Consider the following 27,218-nt stretch of genomic DNA (forward strand, 5'->3'; position numbering starts at 1 on the left):
GACCCTTGATCTCAGCTCGGACCTTAATCTCAGGATCATGAGTTCAAGCCCCATGTTGGATTCCACTGCGGAGTGTGAAGCCTACTTGAAAAAAGAAAAGAGAAGAGAAAAGGAAAAAAAGAAAAGGAAAGGAAAGAAAATTTTTCTGTGTGTCAAGCCCTGTATTAGGTACTTTATTTTATTTAATTTTCACAATAACTCTGAAAGCCAGGGATTTTTTTTTTAAGATTTTATTTATTTATTTAACACAAGTAGGCAGAGAAGCAGGCAAGAGAGAGAGGAGGAAGCAGGCTCCCCGCTGAGCAGAGAGCCTGATGTGGGGCTCAATCCCAGGACCTTGAGCTAAAGGCAGAGGCTTTAACCCACTGAGCCACGAGGCTCCCCTGAAAGCCGGGATTATTTAATGCTATTTTATGGGTGAGGAAATTGAGACCCAAAACGTGTAACTTTATTTCATTAGCTCTGCCTCCCTTCTTTTGGATGAGCCGCCTCCGCGGACTTGCTGCGATTCTGAAGGCGCTGTCACTCAGGTATGCCAGAAGGGTGGGCACATGATCCAGGCAGGCCAATCAGAGCGTCTCTCCATCTGGCCCCTCCGATGAGGCAAGAAGAAGACACGTGACCCCCATCAAAGCCAATCATACTCCTTTCTTGGCACGTAAATGCTGGAATAGTGAGCATCCCTCCCTGAATCCAGGATCACATGCTAAAAAGACCTTGTAACACTGCTACTACCAGAAGCATTGTTGCTGCCATGTGGAGAGAGCATGCCTAAGAATGGAACCCAAATCCAGGGAGAGTGGGTGCAAAACAGGGCCTTGGCAATCTCTTAAAGCATGGATCTAGCCATGCCTGACTGAGACAGACCTTTAGACTTCACAGTTACGTGAAGCAGTAAATTTGTCTTGTTACTTAATATGGTCTGAGCTGGGTATCTGCCACTCACCACTAAATAAGGATAAAGTGAGCACCCTGTAGCAGCTCCATACATACTGTTCTCTCAGTCTTCCTCCATTGACCTCACCAACCTATCAGTTAGCAGGTTCGCCATGCCAATCCAGCTGCTCCTATTACCTCCCTAATCTTTATATGTCCGTGGATGTTGCTCTGTAACAAAAGGATTATGGACTCCCATTCATAATGAGTTTTACACTCAAGGCATCTTCATAGAAGTTCTCTCATTCCTTCTTTACAATAAAGGTAGCAATCCATGTACCCATCAGACAGATGAGAAAACAGAGGCATAGAGACACAAAGCAGTTTGCTTCATTAGCAATCAGCAAGTCCAAGTTGGAATTGAGAGTCCTCCCATGACAGCTCAGCTGCAGAGGCATGGACAGAGAGGTCCTAATTCGGCAGGCTGCCTCAGAACATCCATTCCCCAGCCCTCCACCTTATCAGGTACGAGGCCATTTTAGCCAAATAAGCTCCGTCAGATTGGGTTGCCAGATAAAATACAGGAAGCCCAGTTAAACCTGATTTTCAGATAAATAATTTCTTTTTTTTTTTAGTATAAACATGACCCAAATATTGCATGGAACATACTTACACTAAAAAATCATCTATTGCTTAACTGGATGCCCTGTGGTTTTACCAGCTAAATGTGACAAGATGTATCAGATGTTCTCCCAGTATACCAGATAAGGGGTATAAGTTGCAATTTCTTTGCAAAGTCAGACTTCTTGCACGGATCCCCAAACACTGCTATTCAGCATAGAGCATGACTCTGTTTGATACTACAGTAGGGTTTGATGTCATTTGCTATTGTGACTGGGATCCAGTCTTACCCTATTATTCATTCCTCTAAGAGCTTCCTAGAGGGTCTGTTCGTGCAAGGAATAATGGTAAAATGGGACTCCAGATGTCATTTTATCAGAGGCAGAGCAGTGGCTTTTCCCATTGGGAAATACGGCCCATTGATCTTGGACCCTGAGCAATCAGATTAGCAGTCTGGCCGCCCTGAGAACAGAGGGGGTTGCTGAAGAAAGGCCAGGCAGAGGGAGCTAAGCCAGGAGGAGAGAGCACGACTGGGTATTAACCTTCCATGCTGTCTCTAGTCCAGTGTGAAGGAATCCATTCCATCATCTCTTTTGGAACCAGAACTGAGAACGTGTAAATTTGGAGCTGTGGGGTAAACCAAGGTGGGTCATAAAATCAGAGAGAAAGCTAGGCTACAAGAGGAGGAGGAGAGGAAAGCCAATATGCGAAGAGGAGCAGAAAAAAGGGCCTGTAGTTCTCTCGGCTCTCCCTTTCTCCAGTTCTGGTTCCAGCTGTGGTGCTAGCTGCATTTCTTTTTCCAAAAACTTCAAATAAATTCCCCCTTTGTGTATAAACTAGCTTGGGGGGGGTTTCTGCTACATATACGCATTCTGTCACTTACTTCATTAAGTAAGAGGAAATCAACCAAATAAAGAAGCAAGGTCCCAGTTCAGTTCAGTTGATTGCAATTTATTTAATTTAAAAATAAAAATGGAAACAAACAAAAAAAAAAGAAAAACAAAACAAAAGTCAATTTCCAATGAAAATACAAACACTTTGGGTTGTTATCGAGCTTTTTTCTCCCTGTAGGCTGTTCTGGGCTCAAACCAATCAAATGAACAAAAACCAATTTTGACTGGAGCCATAAAGCATGTTGCACCAATTAAATTACACCAATATATTATTATAATACCTTTGAAATGCCTTTCAGACCAATAAATAAAAAAGACAAATTCAAATAAAAAAAGTCAACTTTTTATTACCAAAACAAAAAAAAAAAATAGAAATTAAATAAAAGTCACAACACGGATTAAAAAAAAAAATGTGCAGTCAAGTTTCTCTCTCCCTCTCTCTCTCTCTCTTTTTTTTTTTTTTCTTCTAGGAATGATACCATGCCAGTAAATCCCTACAGAACATTTCCAGTTTGGCAAAAAGCAGTCAGTTGATCATTCACATTTGTACTCAAGACAGCAGGCCAGGGCAACACTCCCCTGAATTTCCCCCTGAAAAGTGCTCCCCATCATCTGAATAAGCAGCACCTTGTAACAGGGATGGAAAGTCAGGGAGCACTTAGCATTTTCATTTCGCCTAGGGTCTTGAAGCACTTCCTGAAAACTGATCATGCCTTAAAATTTACCTGTAAAAAGAAGTATAATTCTACTCCTTTGGCAAATGTGTAAACTAAGACATGGAAAGGCCAACAGAGGCCAGGAAAGGACCAGAGAGCTGACATGGAATCTCCCACTTGGTCCACCAGGTCATAAAAGTGTCTCTCACTTGTAATTCCATGGAAATGAACCACGCATGACTTCCTTGTTTGGGGATTGGCTGGTAGGGATGATAGGACTTAATCAGGAAGCAGGGAGCTGCATGTCAGGGCTTTTCTATTCCAGATTTTTCCTTGAAAGGACAGAGTCAACACAGCACGTAGGATCAGAAGATGTTAGCAGAATGTCACAAGCAGGCAGGGGGCCTGAGAGACGGGCTACCCCACCCCTCCAGTCCTCATTAAAGGGAAAACTTAGCCGTCCAAACACTGCAGGTGTCTCAAGCCACCAGCTAGTTAGCAGCACACCAGGACTCAACTCAGACCCTCTGCCTCTGAGTGGAGGACTGTCTTTGTCACAATCCACCGTCTGAGTTGATGGACAAAAGAGAACATGCATGTGGGGGGGTGGGGTTCGGGGGGAAGGGGAGAAGTAGAATGATTTTCCTTAATAGTGTCATTGTAGAAGGATGGAAAATACTAAACGGACACAATCACTTGGCAAAAGGAAAAAAATGTCTCACCAAGTAGGTAGGTGTTATACCTTAGGCATATTGACAGCAACCAACGAGGCCAGCTGCCATGCATGCGGGACAGCAGTGTGGCCATACAGGCTGTCCAGAACAGATTACACAAAATGAGACAAGGAATGGGAAGCTTAGAGGCTGCAGGATGCCCTCCATGCACCCACACTTCCCACACACACAATTGGCTATCTACAGATTTTTTTTTCCCTTTGAACCTATACTGGAGCTCAGGAAGGAGGTATGATTGAATGAAAGAAACCAGAGAAGCTTCCCATAACACACCACCCAGGTGGACCTGAAGGCATGCACAAGCCACAACCCCAGAGCTGGTGGCAAGGGGAGAAATGGAGCCATCTTCTTAGGGCAGTTTTACTCCAAAGAATGTTCTCAGTGCCTTACGGTGAATTCTTTTGCATTCTCCCTATAAACTACTATCTGTTGGTTTTCCCAAAAATACCCCCAAGACTAGTCCTCCTTGTATATCTTTGTGGCTAGTAGAGGCTGACCATCTTGAAACAAGCCTTCCCATTTGCATAGCCAGTAGGATCTAAAGTCATCTCAAATTCCCCTATGAGACATTACTTCCAAACCCAGTATCTGAAGATGTCCCATTGTGGGACTGACATCTTATCACCTGTAATCTGGGTGTCTAGATGTTAAATACCTAGTTATATTACTTTTTATGATAAGAGTCTTGCTATACCTCTTTTCTGCCTCCTCCAGAACCATCTGGATGGCTTCTTGGGAAATGTTCCCTCTTCTATATGCTTCCTCCCAACCCACTCTGCTCTTTCAACACCTTATTTATTTGAATGGGTGGAACTTTCTTTTCCCCCAAAGTCTAGGAATTCAAACCCATGACAGAATCCCTAGATATAGGGGGAGCACCTTATGCTTACCTTTCTTTTCCTCATCCAAATATCCCACCTACACACTAACTCCCTAGAAGCAAACTCGCCCGCCTCTGCGGATTCTACACTTGGTGGATGGGGAAACCGTTTGCTAGTAGTAAACAGGGTAAATGGTTGAGCCAGTTACTCCTTTGGAGACTGTGGACAGCATCACATCCAATTCATGCAGGTGAGAACCCAAGAGGCAGCATTCCAGTTAATAATGAGATGTTAAAGAAATCAACAAATTGCCCTCTTGCTGGTGTGGACCAATTTTCATTCATCTGCCCAAAGACCTCAGAGGGTCCCAAGTTCTGTTACACACCAGAGTTTTGAACTCTGACATCATCCTCCTTCTCCCTGTCCACCCTTGGGAGGTTGTGCCAAAGAGCAAGGCAGACATTGGGAAAGAAGTGGGAGACAACAAGAAGCCCAAAAATTACCATGGGCTGACTCTTAAACCTTAGCGGTGTTCAGAGCATTCTCTCTCTGCCCAAGGCCCTGTCTTTCATTCCAGGTAGAGTAGCAAATTAACAAAGGACCCACTAGAGGCATGAAAGACAAGCATAGATCCCACAGGATGCCTCGACCCAACACTTTCAGGGCTTAGCCATGTCAGGGATGGCAACCACATGGCATGGATGTTACTGCTCCCCTTCCCATTCCCAAGGCAGCCGTTGCTATTCAATCACAGCACTCCTTCCCCTATGCCTAGGGTACTGGCACCAGCACACCCAGCAGCCACTATCAATCGATCACCGATTCAGGTTCAGGTGGCTGAAATCTACTTGCCAACCCCATGTAGTCAGACCAAGCCTGTTCACGTGAGGAGGGAAGAAGCAAGGTCTGAGCTCACCCCAGGCAGATGGCCCCAGTCTCTCTTGCCCTTCCTCCAGGAGTATTTGGACAACTTTTAGGTATATGTTCCCTCTCCCATATGCTTCCTCCCCCCCTCCCTCTTAGTGCTGGCCAACACCACCTCGCTTGGACAGCTGCTCCTCTAGGAAGTGCCACAAAGTAAATGCCAATTAGGACCTAAAATCTGACTGGCAGTGGGCAGGACTGGCAGACAGCCCACTTCTCCCTTTTGGGTGCTGGCTCAAGGCTGCAAACTGGGCCAACCAAGACGGCACCGATCCTTCTTCAGTCTACTGTCACAGCCAGCAAAGAGGTAACCAGCTCACTAGCACAAGTCATCGCTCCCACGGCTCCCCCAAACCCACCCACCACCCAGCCCCACACCCTGGGGAGCTAGTTAAGCTTGCTGCAGATCTCCAGAGCTTTCTTGTAGACCTGAGTCACATCGTCCATGTCCATGAGGAGGGAGAAGCTGCTGTCTCCCAGCCGGTTCCGGTACCGCTTCAGGTACTGGGGTCGGGGCCGGTTCTGGAGCCCCTCAAAGTCCTGGATCTGGAGGAAGTTCTCAGCAGAGACGCAGCTACGGATATGCTGGCGGGCAGGGCGATTCTCCTGCACATCGAGCAAGTCAAAGGAGTCACTGGACAGGACGCTGTCATCACTGATGACGCTGGAGGGCCGGCTGTAGCTCCGGGAGAGGCCCTCAGTGGGGACGCCGGGCTCCAGCAAGGATTCCAGTGTGGGCATTTCAGGGCTGACGAGGGCCGGGTCCGTGGTCCCTGCTGAGTACTTGCTGCTGTGTTTCAAGATGCCCTTCCTGCGGCAGGAGAGGCCATGGGACGTCCCCCTGGCAGGATCCGGGGGGCTGGGGGAAGGCAGGCCACTGCCCAGCCCATCGTTCCCATCCAACAGCTCAGAAGACTCACTGCGCTCCGGCGATGAGTAGTAACCCGACTCTCTCTGCTGGGTCTTCTTCAAGATGCCCTTCTTGGGCATGGTGGCCGACTGCTTGGGGCTGAGCTTGCCCGGCCCCTCCGCCTCGGGTGAGCTTGGGAGGGGCACGGCGGTCCGGCCCAAGTCGGGCTCCATCTTGAAAGCAGAGGGTAAGGCAGGGCCCACGACGCCCTCGATGAAGCCGGTGCTGTGGGAGCGATGTTCGCTGTTGCTCCGTTTCTTCAGGATCCCTTTGGGCCTCTTGGAACTCAGCTTGGATGGGCTCTCGGGCACCGAGTCCTGGCCAGACTGGGCAAAATCGTTCTCTTTCTTGGACTTTTTCAGGGACCGCTGCCGTTCCAGCATGACCTCGGAGGCCCCGGGCTTGGCCAGGCCCTTGATCTTGGCCTCGGCCTCAGCCTGCAGCCCTGTGGAACGGTGGTGCCAGTCGATGATGCGAGCCAAGAGCGGCGACTCGGAGTTGGGGAGCGCATCGCAGTCACAGACACTGCTCTTGTAGCCCCAGTTCACCCACCAGTGGTTGGCAATGTCCTCAATGGTGGCCCGGCGATCGGGGTTCACCATCAGCATCCACCGAATGAGGCCTCGGGCATCTGTGACACGAGAGAAAGAGAATGATGCATCACGCGAGCCTTTGGCCTTGATGGGGCTGACGCTGCTGGTGTGGGGTGACATGCTCATGCAGGCGGGAGACCTGGTCCTGCCACCCTAGGGAGCAGGAGCCAAAGTCTTCCAGATGGTCCCCGGAAAGCATCATCGGGACGTGGAACCACAGGCTAGGGCACGGTCACACTCGCATGTTTTTCCATGCAAAGGAATGTCCTAGAACTATCGAGCTCTCCGTCAACTCAGATCTTCATTAAGTGGGGAAGGCCAGGTAACTGGAGCAGATTTCAGACCCGACCCCAAGCAGGGCCCAACCTTTTCTTCAGTGGGTATCATTTTACCAAAAGGGAAGACAGGGGGAGATGACCTTGGCTTTTCTATAGTCCCGTGAGGTGGTCTTGTATAAACACGCAGTGCTCAAGGTCACGGGGAAAGTGTGTGGGCATGAAAAGGACATCTAGGGCTGAGACGGTGAGAGCGAAGCTCTTTGTCAAAGAGGGAAAACGAGAAGGATGGCACATGTGGGCAGTGCGAGGGGCCATCCCCAAGGCTGGCCTGACCCTGGGCCTTGGCCAGGTCCTAAAACCCATGCCCAGTGAGCTCACCTCCTCTCCCTCTCTGACATAAGCCGCAGCCTACCAAGTCGTCAGCTCACAGAGCTCATCTAGACCCGCTATCTGCTTACAGCCTGGCTGAGACATTCCATGTGCACGTTTTTGCTGCCAGAGAACTAGGGGAAAGCCCCGAAGGGATGTTGAGGAGACCACAGGAACCAACCGACTCTCACAGCTTATAAATTGACTTTTAAGATCAAACCGTGCTCCCCCAACAGGAGGTGAATTATATCCTGGGAAGGCGCCACCTCCCCCTCAGCCACTTATGTGGGCTAATGAGTAGCTGGCAGGGGTCAGGCAATGCAATCAGGGGTGAGCTGTGCCCCTGAAAAGTAACAGGATGCTCCTTTAGCCATCCAGTAAATATTGTCTAGATTCCTGCAATGTGCCAAGAGCTGTGTTGGTACCAGGTGGGTCACCTGAAATGTCTCAAAAAAAAAAAAAAAAAAATACACACACACACACACACACACACATCTAACTGCCTACCTATCTATCTATATGCGTATGTATTCATTATTCATGGATTCTGTATTATAAATTCTCCTGCTCACTAAAATGTACTTATAGCCCCAAAATCAATGTGTGGGCACTCTCCCTGTCATTTATGTCCATTTGCAAAGTGGCAAAAAATCCGAGTCACCCCCAGCATGCACGTATGCTCCCAGCCAAGGTCGAAGGAGACAACGCCACCTTGCCTTCTTGTTTCCACTCTCATACTGTAAACAGGTGTAATTTTCACAGCCTGTATAGTCCATGTTTTTCACATTTTTGTCCTTTTTGTTGGCAATTTCACTGTGTAAAATGGCCCAAAGTGCTAGCTCTGGTTCCCGAATTCGAGAAGGCTGTCATGATGGGCCTTACGGAGAAAACACATGTGTTAGATGGGTTTCGTTCAGGTACGAGCCATTGCACCGCTGGCTGTGAGTCTGATGTGAAGGAGTCAACAGGATATTTTAAATGAGGTGTCTCTGGACAGAAATATATGTAAAACAAGGCTATGTACTGATCAGTTGACACCAATACTGTGACCAGAGCGCGGGCCCTGTATTTGCTCTAGGAGCCGTGTGGCCTCGGTATTCACTCATTCCGTGCTCATAGAACTTTGTGGAATGTAACTACTGCAAAGAGTGAGAAATTGGCTGTGTGTGTGTGTGCACACGCGCGCGTGCTGCGTGTGTATATAGGAAGGTCTGTGTTAACTACTTTCCAAAGATGGCCAGATGGACACACTTTTCAGCCACACATCACACTCTCCTAGCAAGAGATGGAGCTTATAATCTTGGTTGCTTTGACCCATAGAGCGGGGTAGAAGTGACATTATCTGCCTGTCCAGCACAGAAGGCCCGGAAGCTTCTTCTTCTTCCATCTTAGAACCCTGAGCCGCCACAAAAGAAGTCGAGGATGCCTCCTGGAAAAAGGGGCCTGGAGAGGCAGCTCGTGGAGAAGGAGCCCATGGGGAGGAGCACTGAGCAACTGTCACCCAGTCAGACCCAGCCCAGCCGCCATCTGAATGCCACTGTAGAAGCAACCCAAGCAAGGCTAGAAGAGCTCTAGCCAACCCAGGGAATGGAGAGCTAGGGTACCTAGCTGTTGTCTAAACCACCAAATCGATTCAGGGAGATGGGAAAGGAGGGGGATCGAGTTGTTATAGCAATAAATAATGAATAATAAAACAGCACCCGTGGGCCATGCCCCAGCTGAGGGCACAGTGGTGAAAGAAAGCAGTTGTCCCCCTCATGGCACTGGGTCTAATGACGGTGGTTTATATGACCACACGGACTAGAAAGGACTTCATGTGATCTCTCTTCCAAAATGTGAATTTACAGTGGAGAAATTGAATCTACATGGTAAAGACTCGCCCAGGTTCACCCAGCAAGCACACAGGCCTCTCGGCTTGCCTGGTGTAGAGGAATTTGTTCTAGAAATTCCATTTGGGAAGGTTTGGGCAAAGCAGCCTAGCAAGCCAGCTTTGTCAGAAGGCAAAAATCTGGAGAGAAAAAAGAAGAGGAAAAGCAGGAGACTCCTTACAAATGTTAAAACAGAAGCAAAAAAGTGTGAGCTACAGCGGGTAAGCCAACCTCTCCCGCTCAACCACTGACCCTCTCAGGGCACGCACCTGACGGCTGCGTGGGCTCCCGGTACTCTCCACTGCTGATCTGCCGAATGAGGTTTTTGTGATCGAAACCATCGAAGGGCATTGTTCCGTAAACGAGAGTGTAAAGCAACACGCCGAGGGCCCAGCTGTCCACCTGGAGCAGAGAGAGAGGACATACAGGAGCTGAGAAGCCACCCTTAACGACCCCAGGAACTGAATTTAGCACGTGGCAGATGGGTTCCCCCCTTTGGAAGCCTGACAACTGATATGTGGCGCAGCTGTGGGCTGCGGCAGAGCCTGACCTTCCCATCTCAGAGACCGGGAGTCCCAATCCAGGCTTTCTTAAAAATATAATCTCCTTAAATCCTCAGGATGATGTTATGAAACAGGGAGGGCCTGGATTATTCTTGGCCCCATTTGACAGACCCATCTGAGGCACACGAGAGCTAAATGATTTCTCCAGAGGCCCTCGGTGTCGCCAGGGTGGGTGCTAGACTGGGACACGGGGCTGTTCACTCCAAATCCAGGCACCAGGGCCTTCCAGCACCTTCTTCAAATGTATCAGGGGCTGCCAACTCAAATGCTTACAAGAGCCAGGCCTGCAACCAGGATGAACAAAGCAAGAGAGAATGTGGGGTACAATGTGGGAGTGCACGGACCCCCCCTGACAGAGGTAGCTTCCCCTCGACTAACTGCTGCCCCACAGTAATGTAGACCCAGCACTGCCAGATCCTTTCGGGAAGTCAGAAACCAGACTTTTATGCGAAATCTCCCAATTATTGAATGTTTTGTCCATTTTCTTTTAGAAAGACTAACGTGGCCAGATAAAGCATGCTTGCTAGCCAGATCACAGGCCGCAAGCTTAGAAGCCCAGAAAGAGATCATCGAAGATCAAAGAAACATTCATTACCTATGATGAATGGACAGTGTCAAGTTTCTAGAGTTTTATAAATTGAATCCGATATTCCTCCCGTACATTCTTATTTTAGAAAGACTTTCTCTTCACTGCAACTGGTAGAGCCCCTCGGCATCCTTCTCTTCACCCTCCAGCCCTGCCTTCCAACACTGTCCAACAGATAAATATTTGGAGGGAGACATTTCAACCTACAGAGCTGCTGCTATTTAAAGGATAAGGAGTGGAGGCCTCTCTCTGTAAAGAGAACCATCCTTTCAAAGAGAGTCATCACTCGCAACTCACCCATTTTCAAAATAGCGTTTTCACATACACATCTCTTACCGTGGCCCGAGAGCTTTAGACATATAAAGAAATGTGTTTCTCATGCATTAGAAGGTGTGATTAAAACTGTATTTCCTTAGCGGAACCTCGCAGTCGGTTGAGCTGGGCCTCTTGGCTCCGGCTCAGATCATGATCTCATGGGTCGTGGGGTCACGTCCTTCACTGGGCTCTGCGCTCAGCTCCAAGTCAGCTTAGGATTCTTTCTCTCCCTCTCCCTTTGCCCCTCCCACTCATGCTCGCTCTCTCTAAAATAAATGAGTAAATCTTAAAAAAAAAAACCCTGTATTTCCTTAATTGAAGATACATGCTGTCAAAGATATATGCAAAATGATATTCATTGCAGAGTTAGGGGTTATTTTGCTTGGCTTTTTGGTTTGTTCTAATAGGGAAAAACTAAGAACGATCGGTCTAAATCTTGGGAAGTGATTAAGTTAATGTATATTCATACAATAAAAGATTATATCATCCTCCAAAACCACGTTTTTAATAATAACAAATTCAAAATATGTCACGATATAATTTTAAGTCAATAAAAGGTCACACGCACGTATGTATACATGTATATATAATAATTGCTCTTATTTTTTGAAATGTAGGAGATCAACACTGGAAAAAGGTATAAAACAAAAGTTGCAAAAATATTAATTGGTTATCTCTTGTAGGGGAAATTGCAGGTAACTTTATTCTCTAGATTTTTCAAATTTTCTCCCAGGTATCTATATTGTGGCTTTTATAATCATATGAGGAAAAACTTTCTTCACTTGCTTGGTTTTTTTGTTTGTTTGGAGTATTTCTTATATCCAGTTCCTGCCATCCCTGCTACCTTTCCTTCCCTGCCCACACCCCCATACACCCCAGCAACTTGCTCACCTCAGGCCCCCGGTAAGGCCTCCCATTGACAATCTCAGGAGAAGCGTAGAGTGGGCTCCCGCAAAAGGTTTGCAAGAACTTGTCCTTCTGGTACAGGTTGGAAAGCCCGAAGTCGGCAATCTACAAAGAGAAGAAAGACCCAGAGGGGCTGGTTAGCATTCCGGGGGCACCTACCTTGAATCATCTGAGCACTAGAGCACCTGCGTGGGTCTGCCCGCTGGGTCACCAGTTTTTCTCCAGTCCTCATTTTCCATCAAAGAACCAGCCCACAGGACCAGGCCAGTGACTCCCAGCTGCAGTCCTTAGCATCACAACAGAGTCTGCTGGATCTGCACCCTACACCTTCTCTTAGTTACTCCAAACTGTTCCCTGCATAGACCTGACCTTCGATTTAGACCTGCTCTGAGAAATAATCACAGAATCACAGGCTTGACGTTTCCGATGCACAGGACAACATGCAACTATTAATCTGGAAATAGTCCCCCTAAAATCATATCATACCCACAGTGACTCTGGAAAACTGTGGCCAGTGCCACTAATTCGACCCCCTTCTCATCCACCCCCGCTCTACCAAGAATTCCATTCTGCCAACCTCGTGATCCTAGATGAAACAGACCCGGTTTTGAGTCACCGGATATCATCCCAAAACTCTGCCACTAGCCATCTGTGTGACATGGGACAGGTCCCTTAGGTACTCTGAGCCTCAGTTTAGCCACCAGAAAATGGGAACCCAGGATCCTTTCCTGTTCTGGATCACAGGATTAGTGCAAGGGGGGAAAAAATCAATCACTCAAGATGAGATCATGAATATTAATCTGTTAAGTCTTCAAATTCTGTACGAATGCTCTGCCTAGCCCTCTTTCTCTGACAGGCATACCCGTGCAATCACTCTCTTCTCTCCTGGATTCTTGAAGTGTTTTATTCATTATCCTTTATGGCAGCACTCTTCCCTGTGTGAGGGTGTGCGTGTGTGCATAGGTGCATAAGTACACAGAATCACATGTATACATGTCACATAGACACGTGTCACGTTATGTATGTACATATACACATATGGAGCATATATCAATACATATGCATACATATATATACACACACACACATATATATAAAGAATAAATTCTCCTTGTCCGTCCGACTCTGAGTCCCCTGAGGCAGTGGCACGTTCATTTTCCTTCATCTATGTTTTATCCACGACTTCATACCTGCCTCCAACCCAAGAAATACCTGTCACTCAAAATATTTTGAAAAGCACAAGACAACTAATAGAATATGCAGAAGAAGAAGAAACTTGGTCCCCACATACGAAACAACTTCCAATTACCAGGCACTGCTCTGAGCACCTCACCCTCTCGAATCCAAGCCCATTTACAGACAACGTGAGTATACATCACACCACTGAACGGTAGAGCTAAACATGGTTCGGATGGCAAATTTCATGCTCTGGCTATTTTGCTGCAATTTTTTAGGCAGATCAAGAAAGTGGGGTTTCGGGAGATGTGGGGAAGCGTCTCAGGAGAGCTGGCTAGCAGGAGGCAATGCAAAGCCGCACCTCCAAACCTTCACTCCAGCCTTCCAAGATGAGCCGCTGCGGGCTTCTGCCATTCTCCGAGCGGATTTCCATTGGAGGCTTATAAATAGGCTGAGCGATTCACATGCCCAGAGAGCTGCCCAGCCCCAGTGGCGGCGCTGAGGCTCTGTTCTGAATGCAGCCCCAGAATAAGCCTATTTTCTAAAAGTCGCCCCTGAATGAATGAATGGAATGCCATTGAAAGCAGCTGGTGTATAACTGCCTTCAGAAAACGCGTTCTCCGGGCTCAGATTGCATTTAATTGCCCTGAATTCCACTTTCTTATCAAGGCCTCTGATTCGCTTGCAGGAAGTTGGTTGGAAGCTTATGAAGTGTGCCCCGTCTGTCAGAAAAGGAATGGAATGGCCGCAGCAGCCCCAGAGCACATCCCAGGGCTTTGTCCTCAGTGAACACAGCCAAGGCCAGGACCCAGCAGAGTACAGGGTGGGGGGATGGGAGAGACTTCCCCTTCCCACCCCCAGTGTCCACGGCTTCCAAATACATGCACCTGTGAGAGGGGCTCACCGCCGCAGCATGCGGATCCCTGCACGCACACGCTCACCCCGGAGTGCTCCCAGTCCAGGCGCCCTTGCTCTCTGCAGCCGTCCTGAGAAGGGTGTTTATGTTAGGGCCCAATCCCGTCCCCACACACTGATGTTTATCAGCCTCTCCCAGTAAAACTGTCATTGCCGCTGACAGAAGATTAATAGAAATATAGATTAGTCTGTGTTCTCGGCACTTCAACAGAAAAGGAGTATTAATCAACACACACACACGGTTCTCAAACCTTGAACTTCTTCAACTGGGGCGGCAGCTCTAAGATTTCACGCCCTAGGGAGCCGCCATCGACCAGAAGCGTAGCAATGGGCACTGCTTATAAAACTGCTCAAAGCCTCAGCTTCTCATCTGCAAAGTGGGAGGAGGAAGAGGACTGACCTCCACAGTGTCGTAGTGAAAATTAAACGATGAAAAGTATGTAAAATGCTTAGAACCGTCACTGGCACAGAGTTGGGGCTCGAGAAATCTTTGCTTCTCGCCCTTAAATCCGTAATAGTAGCTTTATCAACCTCACAATACTCGAAACAACACTGGTTTTTCCATTTCAGGTAATTATTTTAAGGCTTCTTTCTCAAATAAATATACTTTTTAGAAGCGAACTGAACTAAATAAAAATATTTGAGTAAAAGAGCACAGAAGATTTGAGGGAAAAGGCAAAAGCCAGGAAGACAGTGAAAAAAAAGAAATTAGGGAAATTTGAACTAAGCTGAAATTTGGGAAGCAGTGATTTTAAACATAGTAAGGCAAAAACAACTGAATGAGAGTCTTACTCTGCTGACACATGGGTAACCTCTGGAGAAAGCTAACGACTCCACATTTTTGCTGGTGATGGGATTGTACCCCTGCCCATTATGGGCTCCAAATCATGTCCCCACACTAGGCTGATATCCCATTCCGCCTGGGCTCTGGAAAGGAATCTGAGAAGCCAACTCTCAGGTCCTTAATTTTTGTAGTTTTTGGTATTACCAAGCCGTTCTAGAGGTGTGCGCTGCTGGATAAACATCAGAGTTAGATAAAGTAGGAAGTCATTATTCACACTTCCAAACAATGACCCTCCCTACAACACAGAAGCACCTTGGAGACGCAGAGCTAAGAGAAGCGAACCAGACGCGGAAGGATAAATACCCACGTCTACGCGGCACCTAAAGGGGGTTTAATATCGATCTCTGTGAATAATCGCTGTGAGCTCACCGGGTGACAAAGCAAGTATCCGGTTGCTGGTGGGTAAATGTCGGGGGAAAATACTGATGAGGTCGGTAGTGAGTGACAAAATGATGGCCATTTGCAGGGTCTGAGGGGAAGTACAGCGGACTGGACAGATAAGAAGAACCCGGGGCTAGCCTCCGACTTGGCCCTACTGGATGATGGGCAGGCCCTGCCACGCCACTGGGTCTCCTCATCTGCAAGGTGGGAATAAGCATAGAACCCACCTCAGAAAGCTGTGTGGGGACTGAAGAACAGGCATGAAGAGCCTTGGAACAGCTCCCATGCCAGTTGGCTCTAGATGACAGCAGTCATGACACTGCTGGTTGGTTTGGTCTGCTTAACAATGGTTTGCTAAGAGCCAGTGCCCACCCCAGAGCCCAGAGGAATTACCATCCCCCACTTCTGGAATAGGCATGCCCAGAGTGAGAGGCAGCACTGCATGATGGGAGAAATAAAGGATGCAGGGTTTGAGGGTCTGGGTTCAAATCCCAGCCCTACCTCTTACCAGCACTGAATTCAGGAAGTTAATTGATCCTTCCCTGCTCCACTGAGGTCCGTGGACCTGCAGCTTCAGCACCAGCTGGGAAATGACAGACCCCAAGCGATCTGGGGAAGCTCTTAACTGAGGGCACCTCCACGAAGCAGCGTCTCAGAGGACACTAATGAGCAACCCATCCCAACTCATCACACATTCGACTCAGGCATCCCTTCGTGGGTGTTCTGGCCACCACGACTCAGGCAGCCTGACCATCGGCCACCATCAGCCCTCAGAGAGACCTCCCCAGGAGAAACCTCCCCGGGAACAGCTGTCCGCAAGCTGCCTGCAGACAAGGTAAGGCAGACTGAAGCAAGGACCAAAAACATCCCCTCGTGTGATGCTCTCTTAGATTTGGGGCAAATTTGGGTGGTAGCAGTAGAGGGTAGAATTTATCAGGTGCCCGGGCCTTAAAGTCAAATGGCCTTAGGTTTGCAGTCAGCCCCATTGTTAAAATTAGCTGCAGGAACCTTCCCATCCATAAAATGGGGCATCATCAGACCTACCATGCTAGAGACATTCTGAGATCCAAATGAGATAAGGCACATGCAAGGTCTGGCACAGGACTCTGGCTTCTAGCAGAGGCTCAGGAAAGGTTACTTTCCTTTTCCAGCCTCTATGCCCCATTCCTGTGCTTGCTGTTGCTTCCCTGTAGAAGGCTGTCAGCACATTTCTTTCTGTCAAACTCCTACCCAGCCTTCAAAACCAAGTTCAATCACCACTGCCTCAGCAGAGGCTTTTTGGTGCATTTATAGTTAACAAAGGCAGCACTTCCTGCTCAAAGCTTCCAGAACACATAACACAAGGCACTATGAGGTACAGAGCAGGACCGCTCTGGCCCTGCCAAGAAAGGAGGATCAGGGAAGGCTTCCTGGAAGAAGAGGCATTCAAGCTAAGACTGAAAGGAGGGGGCAGGCAAAGAGCAGTGGGAAGAGCATCCCAAGGGCAGGGATCCAGGTGTGCATAAGCCAGGAAGCCAGAGAGAGCTCACTGGGTTTGAGGAGTGTGAGTCCTACACAAGTTGCTTTCTCCCACCGCCTTAGCTAAAACAGCACCTGCCAGCCTCCACTCTCCGCACTGACTATTCTTCACCACCAGACAATTACGTTCTATATTTACTGGTTTGCTGCTTGTGTCCCCAACTAGAATTCTAAGTCCACTGGAGGGCAAATGCCTTCTCTTCCTCACTCACCTCCGTATCCTTCTCCTGGCAACGTGTTACTGCTGGCTGGGCAACTGTGAGATTCCAAGCTCAAGAAGGACCTGGCTGTCTGGCTCACTGTTCAATGCCAGCATTCAGCATGGGGCCAGATGCACGGTCGGAACTTAGTAAATATCTCTTGTTGAGTATATCCTGCCCCCAGGAGATACACAGTTTGCTGACTGCGTTAAGTGCAGGAATAGAAGAGTGAATGTGGGCATGCGCGGACACACACGTGCACACAAACACATACATAAGTGGATGGATGAACAAACAAATCAATGGGTTGATTAGTTCCTGAATGCAGACTTCTCACACGCACATAATCAAAGCCCAGGGGCCATATCCCGAGCTGCCCAGTGTGGCCTCGGAGATTTCTAGCTCCTCTTAGCCCGGGGCCATTCAAATCTCCTTTTTTGTCTGTAGCTGTGGCGATTCCATTGTCATCAGAGCAACAGGCCATTTCCCCTCTCTCCCTCTACTCTGAGCCCTGGGAGCTCACCCAATTCCCAGCCCTCTTTGAGGAGGCGAGCTGACCCCAGTGCTTAGACTTCTTCTTATTGTAAGACATTTTTACAGGACCCTTCTATGGGAATTGCCGGCATTCCATTCTCCCAGAGAGTGGGATGTGGATCTGGCCCATTTTTATTAATTGCAAATTAATGCTATGCTGGGTGTCTATTTTAGTAGACACAGGCTTACTCCACTGAGGCTTTAGTGGGTTTCTCCGGAGGACGGAATGCAACCCAAAGAAGCACATTGCTCTCATTCCTTCTGCCAACAGACTATGTGAATATTTTTAGAAGCCACACCCTCTCACACTGGCCAGATAAATAGTTTCCAATGCCAGATGTGCTCTTTGCAAATCAACATCAGGCCGAGAGGAGGGGGGAAATGAGCTACACGGCTTACACCAAACTACGAGGACATGTGACCAGTTTAAACAGTTAACATTTTTACAGGCCTCCCACCCCTGGAGTAAAGAAGACGGAACTGCTGCTAGAGAGGCACCAGAGGGGGCTCCCAGAGGGACCTGGCTGCCCGCCTCCCGTGGGCTTTCTCTCCCCTCCCCAGCCTGGGGCCAGATGCTGATGCTACGGGTTCTCCTAAACACGGAGGCTGGTGTGTGGCCATGTGTCCACTGCCTTTGCCACCACAGTGCCCTTTCTAAGTAGGCTTCCAGCAAAATGCTGAGTCAGGAAGAGCCAGGCAGACACAGCCGGAAGGCAAATCAACACCAGCTGAAATGCATTTAAAAAAAAAAAATCTTGGAAGTGCGTGTGAAATGATGAAAGAGAATTTGCCCAGAAGTCAAACATGGGAGTTCTCCTCCTGGCTGTCATCCCTTGACCCCAAACCCAAACAACTGAAGGGTACCTACTGTGTGGCAAGCGCTGGGCCACACCCCAAGGAAACAGAGACACAGCCCACGGATTCCCTGCACGTGACCTAGACCTACAGGGCCTTCATCACTCGAACAAGTGATGGGGGCTGCAAAATGACCCTCAATGTTCTTGGAGCTCTAGGATTCTCAGGTCCTAGTGTTATCCCTTGAACAGGCAGAAGGAAGAATCCGTGTTGGGGAATAAGGAAGGTTTGGTTTCTGTTCACGTGTGTGTTTGTGTGTCTGTGTGTGCGCACACGTGCTCCCAAGAGGTTTTCTTTTTACCTTGGGAAAGGCCAGGAGGAGATATTCCTAAGGAAAAGACAAGGAGGAAAAAAAAATGACCAAAAGTTCAATTTTTATAATGTTCTACGTATCTGTTATTTATCTATACAACAGACAGGGAGCACAGATGGAAGGACACGGTCCTGGGAGCTGGGAGGCTCCACACCACTGCCCCATTGCTCATGCAAATGCTCCCTTCCCCAGGGCTCCTGCCCCATTGTTCCCAGCACAATTGCTTTCAGAATTCTAACTATTCTTCTCCTCCATTGGGAAATTCTATGACTCCATAGGAAGCTATGTGCCTTATCACTTCTGGGACTACATCATGGGACCAAGAGGTCACACTGTCCCGTAGAACCCAATCCCCAAGCCAGAGACTCACATTCCAGGCCTTGTAAAGACTACATTTTGTTTGGAGAGCTTCAGGGGGCAGGTGGTAGGAAGAATCTGCAGAGAAAGTTACCAGGGTGGATGACACAAACCATTAGAAATGTGCCCCTCGGACCAGAATCCAGTTCTCTAGCCGTGGCCTGGCCACCACTCCCAAGGACCCAGGCACCTTCACAGCAGCTGACTCCCCGTTCAGTGTCCTCTCTGGTGACCAACTGCTGGCACAGGGACCTTGGATACTAAGAGTTGAGTGCTAGGTGCTCCGCGTACGAATATCCCCACATTTGCCCTTGACTCCCCAGGCGCCCCGCGCACAGGGCACAGCACACATAACTGCTCAGGAAACTATTCACTGAGAAAACGAATCCATAGACAACCACCCCCAGAGGCAGGACTGGCATCCCTACAGGACACGTCAGAAAACTGAGGCTTAGGGGAGTCATTGACCCAAAACACTGCCATTAGTCAGGGACAGAGTCGTGATTCAAATCAGATTGCAGGCTACCCAGCTCCAAAGCCACCGCTCTTGATCTTGACTCACTACACAGTGCTCAGCAGTGTACAAAGCTAAACACAGGGTATCTTGTTTAGTCCTGAACACAAGCCTGTGAGCATGACTGCTACCCCCGTGTTACGTCGCAGGAACACAATGAAGTGGCTCTCCTGATGGCATGTAGCAAGGAATCCACACAGGAGGGAATTTTCTGACTGGACACTGAGTACTCCTGCTAGAAGAATCCAGAAAGGGAGAGACCTTGAGCTCTCACTTCCTGATCCTAGGAAGAACTGCTTTGACCAACCGTTTCCTCCGTATTCTATGGACACACAGAAAGAGGTCAACCTCTGGCAAAAACAAGAGGTCATCCCCAACGTGACTTCGAGGAGCCTCTCAAAGAAACAATGGTGACTAATGGCGGCCGCCATGATCCGCAAACAGAATCCAAACACGGAGCAAGGAAACAGTCTCCCTGTGATGCACCCCCTCCACTGAGAGCAAGAGCAACCGGGAAAGGGGACAACAGAAGGTCGTTCCCATGCCTTGTCCGGGGACCAGGGATGAAGCACTAACGTCACCAGTGGCCAATTACAGGGATCCCCTGGTGTCAGGAGTACTGAGGCCATTTCATAATGAAACCCATGCGATGAGCTGCGTTTATTTTGAAACTGTATTTGCTTATTTTGCAGCCGTGATCAAAAGGACATCCAGAGTGCCCCGTGGGAGGCGCTTGAACCCTGTGGGCCAGGAGAGTTTGCTTCAACTCCAGCGGCAGCCAGCAAAAACACTCTCCGTGGAAGCCAGCCCTGTCACCGGATGGTATGCTCCTTTCCCAGCAGCACACACCACCACAGTCAGCTTCCCAGTTCCTGGGCTGGTTTGAGGGGTGGGAGGGTCTGGAGAGACAAGGAGGAGGCATGGCACGGCAGTGACAGAAGGCTGGCAGTTCCAACTCTTACATAACCTGGGGCCCTGCTGACAACTCAAGCCCTCGTGAGTCAGGCACACGCGGGCTCAAACCCCAACTCCACTTAGGTACCACTGTGTTACCTCGGGTTGGTTACTTAACCTCTCTGTGCCTCGTTCTCCCTATCTGCAAAATGATGTCAATAACGGCGCCCACCTCATAGGGTTGTGAAGATTAAAGGTAAGCGATAGCCGGCAAACATGATAGGAAATACACATGCAATATGTTACGGTCGTAGGTGTTTTTATGGTGATGACTGCTTCCTGAGGACAGGGATGGTATTTTCATCATCTTTTTTATCCCAGCACAAAGATGGAAGTCTGGCATGTTGCTGGAGACAGAAACATGCTGGTCTAATTGGAGGACTGGGACTGAACTGAGGTGGCTCCCCGCACCCTCCTGGTTCTGAGGCTGCAGCCTAAGGCACCTTGAGTCCTCGCCCTGGGAATCAGTCCACCAGGCAAGAGCCTTACCTTAATGTTGCAGCTGTCATCCAGCAGGATGTTTTCTAGCTTCAGGTCCCGGTGGACCACGCCGTTCTGCAACGAGAAGACAGACGCAGACATGAACGGGGCGGCTGGCCCGAGAGACAGAAAGAGGGGGCGGGAGGGTGAGCAAAGGGAGAGGTTTGACAGATTAAAGAAATGCGCCAGCCCTGGTGGTCTCTGCCTCCATCCTTCAGGGCTCCCCTCGCTGTCATGACGCTCCCCACCAGCCAGCGACCAGCGACAGGAGAGCATTAGTCACTTGCTGTGTGGTGAGCGGAAAATGACTGGAATCCATTCTCCCCCAGAGCTTGTAAAACAGCAGGGGGATTCTTCGTCGGAATGTCATTCCACTGTGTAAAAGCAAGAGAGTCGTGGGCGGGGGCAAACAATGTCTGTCTGTGCTGCCCTTCTCAGCGAAGAAGCAGATTTCTCTGCTGGAGACTCAGAATGTGGGGTTCGCGGGCCCCACTTGTCTGCCCGCCTGTCCCCCTCCCCGCCCCGCAATGGACATTTCCGGAACAGCTGGGAGGGATGTTCTGCAAGACCCACTCTGCTCGGCTAGACTCGAGGATGAAGGTGGAGGGGCTGAGGATACCCTAGCCACCGGGCTGACCCGAGCAGGGCACTGCCCTACCGTGCGACCTCTCCGTTCTAGCAAACTCTGGCAAGTCTGGAGACGAACCTGCACCGACAGGCAGGCAGCCCCGCTGAGGCTGAAAAGGAGTCATTAACTAATAGCCTGCTGGTCTACCCCACAGTAACAACGGGTACGCACAAATCTTGGTAAAACCCAGTGATCTTTCAGTGGGGTAGGGGAGGGCACGGGCAGAGGTGGAACGGAAAGAGCCAGCTCCTTCAGGCTGGGCGGACCAATAGCAGGGAGTCAGTTCTCCATGTCATTGGGCATAAAGGACATCTGAGATTGAAGCTGCACTTTCAAGCAAACCAATGGGCTGGAACACTTCTGCCTTTCAATCGAGATTTCTTTAGTTCACGATCAGCCTGTTTATTACAGCTGGTGCTTTCTTGTTTATTTTTCCTTTCCATTTGACAGTCCCTACTATCTCCAAAAGCACTGGCTGAAGAGATGAAAGCTGTATTTCTACTCCTTTTTCTTTCTCTTTTTTTTTTTTAAAGATTTTTATTTATTTATTTATTTGACAAAGCGAGAGAGAGATCACAAGTAGGCAGAGAGGCAGGCAGAGAGAGAGAGAGGGAAGCAGGCTTCCTGCTGAGCAGAGAGCCCAATGTGGGGCTCCATCCCAGGACCCTGAGATCATGACCTGAGCCCAAGGCAGACGCTTAACCCACTGAGCCACCCAGGCGCCCCTCTACTCCTTTCTCTAAGCAAACCTTCCTGGATGTGTTTTGATCTCAGAGAGGCACAAACCAAGGCTCCTGGAAGAAGGATACAGAATCTAAAGTCCCTGATTTAAAGACTGGGAGCAGTTTGGGTTTATATTATTGCGTTCCTACTTTTCAGAGTAAGAGGGAATGAGCCTGAGAAAGCCCCATTCGTACAAAATCCCAAGTATTCACCCACCTCAGATAATGGAAATCTGACCTGCAGAGCTTTATGCTGATGCATGCCTGAGGATAACATACAAAACACCGTATGAGCTGAGTCATCAGTGCCTTTTGAGTCAGCAAAGAGAAGCCCAACAGGGTTCACATGGGTTAAAGGTTTTAGATTTGAGAAGTATCTTCTAATTACGTATGGAGCTGCTCTTGATTAACCAGAATATTTAACAAACCGGAAGGCCCCGCGTTGCAATCATTTGAATGAAGAAGCTGACTCTATTTTGGATGCCATGTTGGATTCAAGTCATTATTACCCTCAAAGTGAAAGACTGTTCCAGGTGTGACTGTTCTGGCGGAAAGTACGAGTACGATGGGAATCATGACTAACATGATTAACAATGATGATGGCTGATATACATCTTGGAATTAGCTGCGTACTTCATTTCCCTCTCCAGAGACAAACGGTAAGCTAACCTGGCTTTATTATGTGTATGTAGATAAAATGTGTATGTAGGTACGTAACCTATGTGGAAGTGACCTGTGCAAGGAAAGATACCAAGAGCACAGGAAGGTTCACAGCCAGTGACTTCACTTCTGGAATTTCCCTCAGGTGAATCACTCAAATGAGAGGAAAAGGTTAATATATAAAGAAATTGGAACCAGCCTTAAAAGTCCAACAATGACAATAATTGCAGAGAATTTTTAGTAACATAGGAACGTGTTCAGATTAAAATACTAAGTGACAAGGCAAGATACAAATGTAAAAATACACGCACTGCGGTACTCTGGGTCCTGAAACGGAGGAAGGTCATTGGCAGAGAAACTGGGGAAAATCTAAAAAAAATCCGGAGTTTTGTTAATAACACCACCCAAATGTTGGTGTCTTGGTTTCAACAAATGTATTATAGTAAAGTAAGCTATTCCCATTAGGATAAAGCGAGTGAGGGGCATATGGGAACACTCTGTACCAACTTGAAAACTTTACTGTACACTTAAAATTATTCAAAATAAGAAGTTCAAATAAAAAAAATGTTAGGAGGTAGAGATGGGAAAGAAACGAACAAAAATGTCCATCATGGGTTACGCCGGCATTCCAGAATTATGGATGATGGTGCTTTTCTTCTATTTCATAAATTCTCCAAGCAGACAACAATGGGTATCACCTGTATACTGTGAAAACAACCACATGACCATCAAAACCATCGGTGACCAAAGCTGGGGCGGGGCTCAGCCGTACCTTGTGACAATAGTGCACAGCGGAGACGATCTGCCGGAAGAAGTGTCTGGTCTCCCTCTCGCTGAGGCGTCTCCGCTCGCTGATGTAATCGTACAGCTCCCCCTTGCTTGCGTACTCCATGATGATCACAATCTTATCTTTGTTCTCAAACACTGTGGGGGAGACAACAACACACAAAACCCTGTTTATCGAACAAGCCCGCTTATGGCTCCAGAGGGTGCAAGGGGGGACAACGGAGATGTCACTGAGCAGGGGCCAAGGGCGACCGGTCAGGACACAAGTCAGGCCATTCCACGTCACGAGGAGCTGGGCGAGTTTTCCAGCCAGGTGGACAATGACATCACCACTCTTGTTACCGGACACACCTCGGCAACCTTAAGAGGAAGGTGCCTCTCATTCCTGAGGGCCCCACACCCTTCACCAAGATCATTCTCCTGAGCCCCGCCTCCAAGAACAGGCCCCTGTGTCGACAGGACAATGGATGATAACACCTACCTCCTATGAACCCTTCGATATGGACCAGCTACCCAGACCTCACAAGCTACTCTGAACCCAAAATGGGTAGCTGGACTTGTCACCTCTTTGCTCAAATTTTTCTAGATTTTCCATCTCACTCAGAATAGAACCCAAAGTTCTAAACGTGGCCCTGCAGGTCCTGTTTGAGCCCGTGGATCCATCCCAGCCCTATTCTCTGTATTCTGTGTATTTGTTTAGTCTGTCTCCCCCACTAGAGGGGGGTTGCTCTGCTTCATTCACGGATGTCTCCCCAGCACTCAGAAGGCTGACAGAGGGGCTCCATTCGCAATTATCAAATGAGTGAACTCAAAACTTCCTAAGTGCATTCTGGACAATTCGGGAAAGAATTACCTTGCCCTTACTATGTGCCAGGCTCCTGTAGGGTTTTGAGTACCTGACATGTACTGACCCATTTAGATCTTGCAACAAACTTTCAGAGAAATACCACTAATTTTACCACTAAAAACAATGGGGAAACTGAGGCCTGAAGAAGTTAAGAGACTTACACAGTTTGGCTGAGCCCACCAGACTGGACGGAGCTCATCTCTGGCTTCCATTCTGGCTCAGAGACCCATGATGCCACCGCCTGGTGGCATGTCAGGACATAGCAATCACCCCAAGCTGGGTTCCCTGCCTCAGTCCCTTCCCACCCAACCCCCACACCACCATGGAAATTGTTTTCCCAAATGCTTGTAAATGCACACACACACACACAGACACACACACATGCGCGCGCGCATACACACTGCTGCTTCCCACCTCCTTCCCTCTGCCTTTACTACCTGCCTTACCTGTGCGGGAAACTCCAGCCCATCTGTCAAGATTGAACTCAAATATGGCTTCTATTTGCCACCCTCTCCCTCTCACTGTGCTACCCCATACTTGGATGATAGCACTTTCAAATTACATGGATTTATTTGCTGGTTTACATATCCATTTCTTCTGCCTGGATTGTGAGTCTGGAACTTTAGGTGTAAAAAGTTTACTTTTAGAATCAGGCCCTCCTAAGTGGGATTCCTGGATCTGCCTCTTACTTGCTGTGTGACCCTGGGGGAGTTGCTTGCCCTCTCTGTGCCTCAGTTTTGGCAACTATAAAATGTAAATAATACGGCTTCTTAGTACTTCTACTACTACTCAGTACTTTTTAGAACTGTTGGGAGTGTTTATTGATATTGGGTATGTTAAAGGCTTAGAACAAGGCCTACACTTACGGCATGCACGCAGGGACATGAGCTATTATTGTTACTGTTGATATTATTGGACCCCAGGGCTGTAGCCCTGAGCCAGACTCCTAGACACACTCAATGAGAATGGAATTGAACTGGAACATGCCCCAGGCCTGGGTCCTCTGTCCTCCCACACCTTGTCACTGGCTGTTAGAAGCGCAAGGCCCTCCAGTTCCTTCTTGGCTCCTTCAAGTCCAGCCAAACCTCTCTGATAAAAGGAAGGGGGAAGGAGGAGAGCAGGGAGGAGGAGGAAAGAGAACAGCCAGATAAAATTGGCTGCTCCTGCGTCTGCTGGCCTCGGTGTACCCTGAAGCCTTGGCTCCTGCCAGGGATCTCAGCCTGTTGTGCCTTTTTCGTTAACAATAAACTTTGGAACCTAGGAAAGCTGCTTCGGGATGCGTGGCTCAGGCTCCGAAAACGATGGAATGATAGGCGGGGAGAGGGCAGCGGGCTTTCTAATTTTTAAAAGCAGGGGAGGAAGAAAGAAGGAGAGTGCTTTGATAGGGAAATAAGCAAAGAGGCTCATACCCCCAAGAAGTCTGATGCATCCCTAAAGGAGGCCAAAGTCACAGGTCCCTTCAGTGACTACCAGAAAGTATGGCTCGCTGGTCTCATGCGGACAAAAGGACTGTTTCGGTGATGGGATTCCTCCCTTTCCAATTGGCCAGCATAGTATCACACAGAGACAAGCAGCATTCATTTCAACACCAGGTATTTGACTCCACGAGGAGCTCCATCAGTGAGTCCTGCTAGGCCACCTCTAAAACGCAGCCTGATTTTGTCCTCCCAGCTGATGTCCTGTCCCTGCGCACCCCTTGCTCTGAATCTCCATCCTGGCTACTTTCCTGCCTTTCTCTCCTGCCCCTCAGCTGACTTTCTGTATTTAGAAGGGGCTGGGGAACAGCTCCACATGCACGTGCCATACCCACGGGCCCTGCAAGATATTCTGCAGGGAAAAAGTGTCCTGTGTGCAACCACTCTGGAAAACAGTGCGGAGGTTCCTCAAAAAAATGAAAATAGAGCTACCCTATGACCCAGTGATTGGACTACTGGGTATATATCCTAAAGATACAAACGTGGTGCTCCGAAGGGGCACGTGCACCCGAATGTTTATAGCAGCAATATCCACAATAGCCAAACCATGGAAAGAACCTAGATGTCCATCAACAGATGAATGGATAAAGAAGATGTGGTATATATACACAATGGAATACTATGCAGCCATCAAAAGAAATGAAATCTTGCCATTTGCGATGACGTGGATGGAACTAGAGGGTATGATGCTTAGCGAAATAAGTCAATCAGAGAAAGACAACTATCATATGATCTCCCTGATATGAGGAAGTGCAGATGCAACATGGGGGGCTTGGGGGGTAGGAAAAGAAAAAATGAAAGAAGATGGGATTGGGAGGAAGACAAACCATAAAAGACTCAATCTCAAAAAACAGACTGAGGGTTGCTGCGGGGAGTGGGGACGGGAGAGGATGGTGGGGATATGGACATTAGGGAGGGTATGTGCTATGATGAGTGCTGTGAAATGTGTAAACCTGGCGAGTCACAGATCTGTACCCCTGGGGATAAAAATACATCATATGTTTATTTAAAAAATAATAATAAATAAATAAATAAATAAATGTGTCCTGTGATCACGCATCAGCAAAATTTTTTTTTTTTTTTTTTTTTTTTTTGGGAAAATGCTAATACCTGATTGCCCTTGGAGGGTCTGGCTTCTTTGACTCT

The 27,218-nt window shown here is 48.4% G+C and overlaps 1 protein-coding gene across 1 annotated transcript in view; it reads right to left on the reverse strand.

Annotated features, from left to right (window-relative positions):
• Nucleotides 1–2,437: 2,437 nt before the first annotated feature.
• The window catches only part of NUAK1 (NUAK family kinase 1), a 70,724-nt gene continuing 45,943 nt past the window's right edge, over nucleotides 2,438–27,218 (reverse strand). Inside the window, exons 3-7 of the mRNA XM_047740955.1 lie at nucleotides 23,737–23,888; nucleotides 20,964–21,029; nucleotides 11,899–12,018; nucleotides 9,813–9,945; nucleotides 2,438–7,066 (exon numbers count right to left, since the gene is read on the reverse strand). Coding sequence (XP_047596911.1) covers nucleotides 5,913–7,066; nucleotides 9,813–9,945; nucleotides 11,899–12,018; nucleotides 20,964–21,029; nucleotides 23,737–23,888 — 1,625 coding nt within the window. The 3' untranslated portion in view covers nucleotides 2,438–5,912. The remainder of the gene's footprint in view (nucleotides 7,067–9,812; nucleotides 9,946–11,898; nucleotides 12,019–20,963; nucleotides 21,030–23,736; nucleotides 23,889–27,218) is intronic.

The sequence above is a fragment of the Lutra lutra genome, chromosome 8 (assembly GCF_902655055.1).
Source record: "Lutra lutra chromosome 8, mLutLut1.2, whole genome shotgun sequence".
Taxonomy (NCBI): domain Eukaryota; kingdom Metazoa; phylum Chordata; class Mammalia; order Carnivora; family Mustelidae; genus Lutra; species Lutra lutra.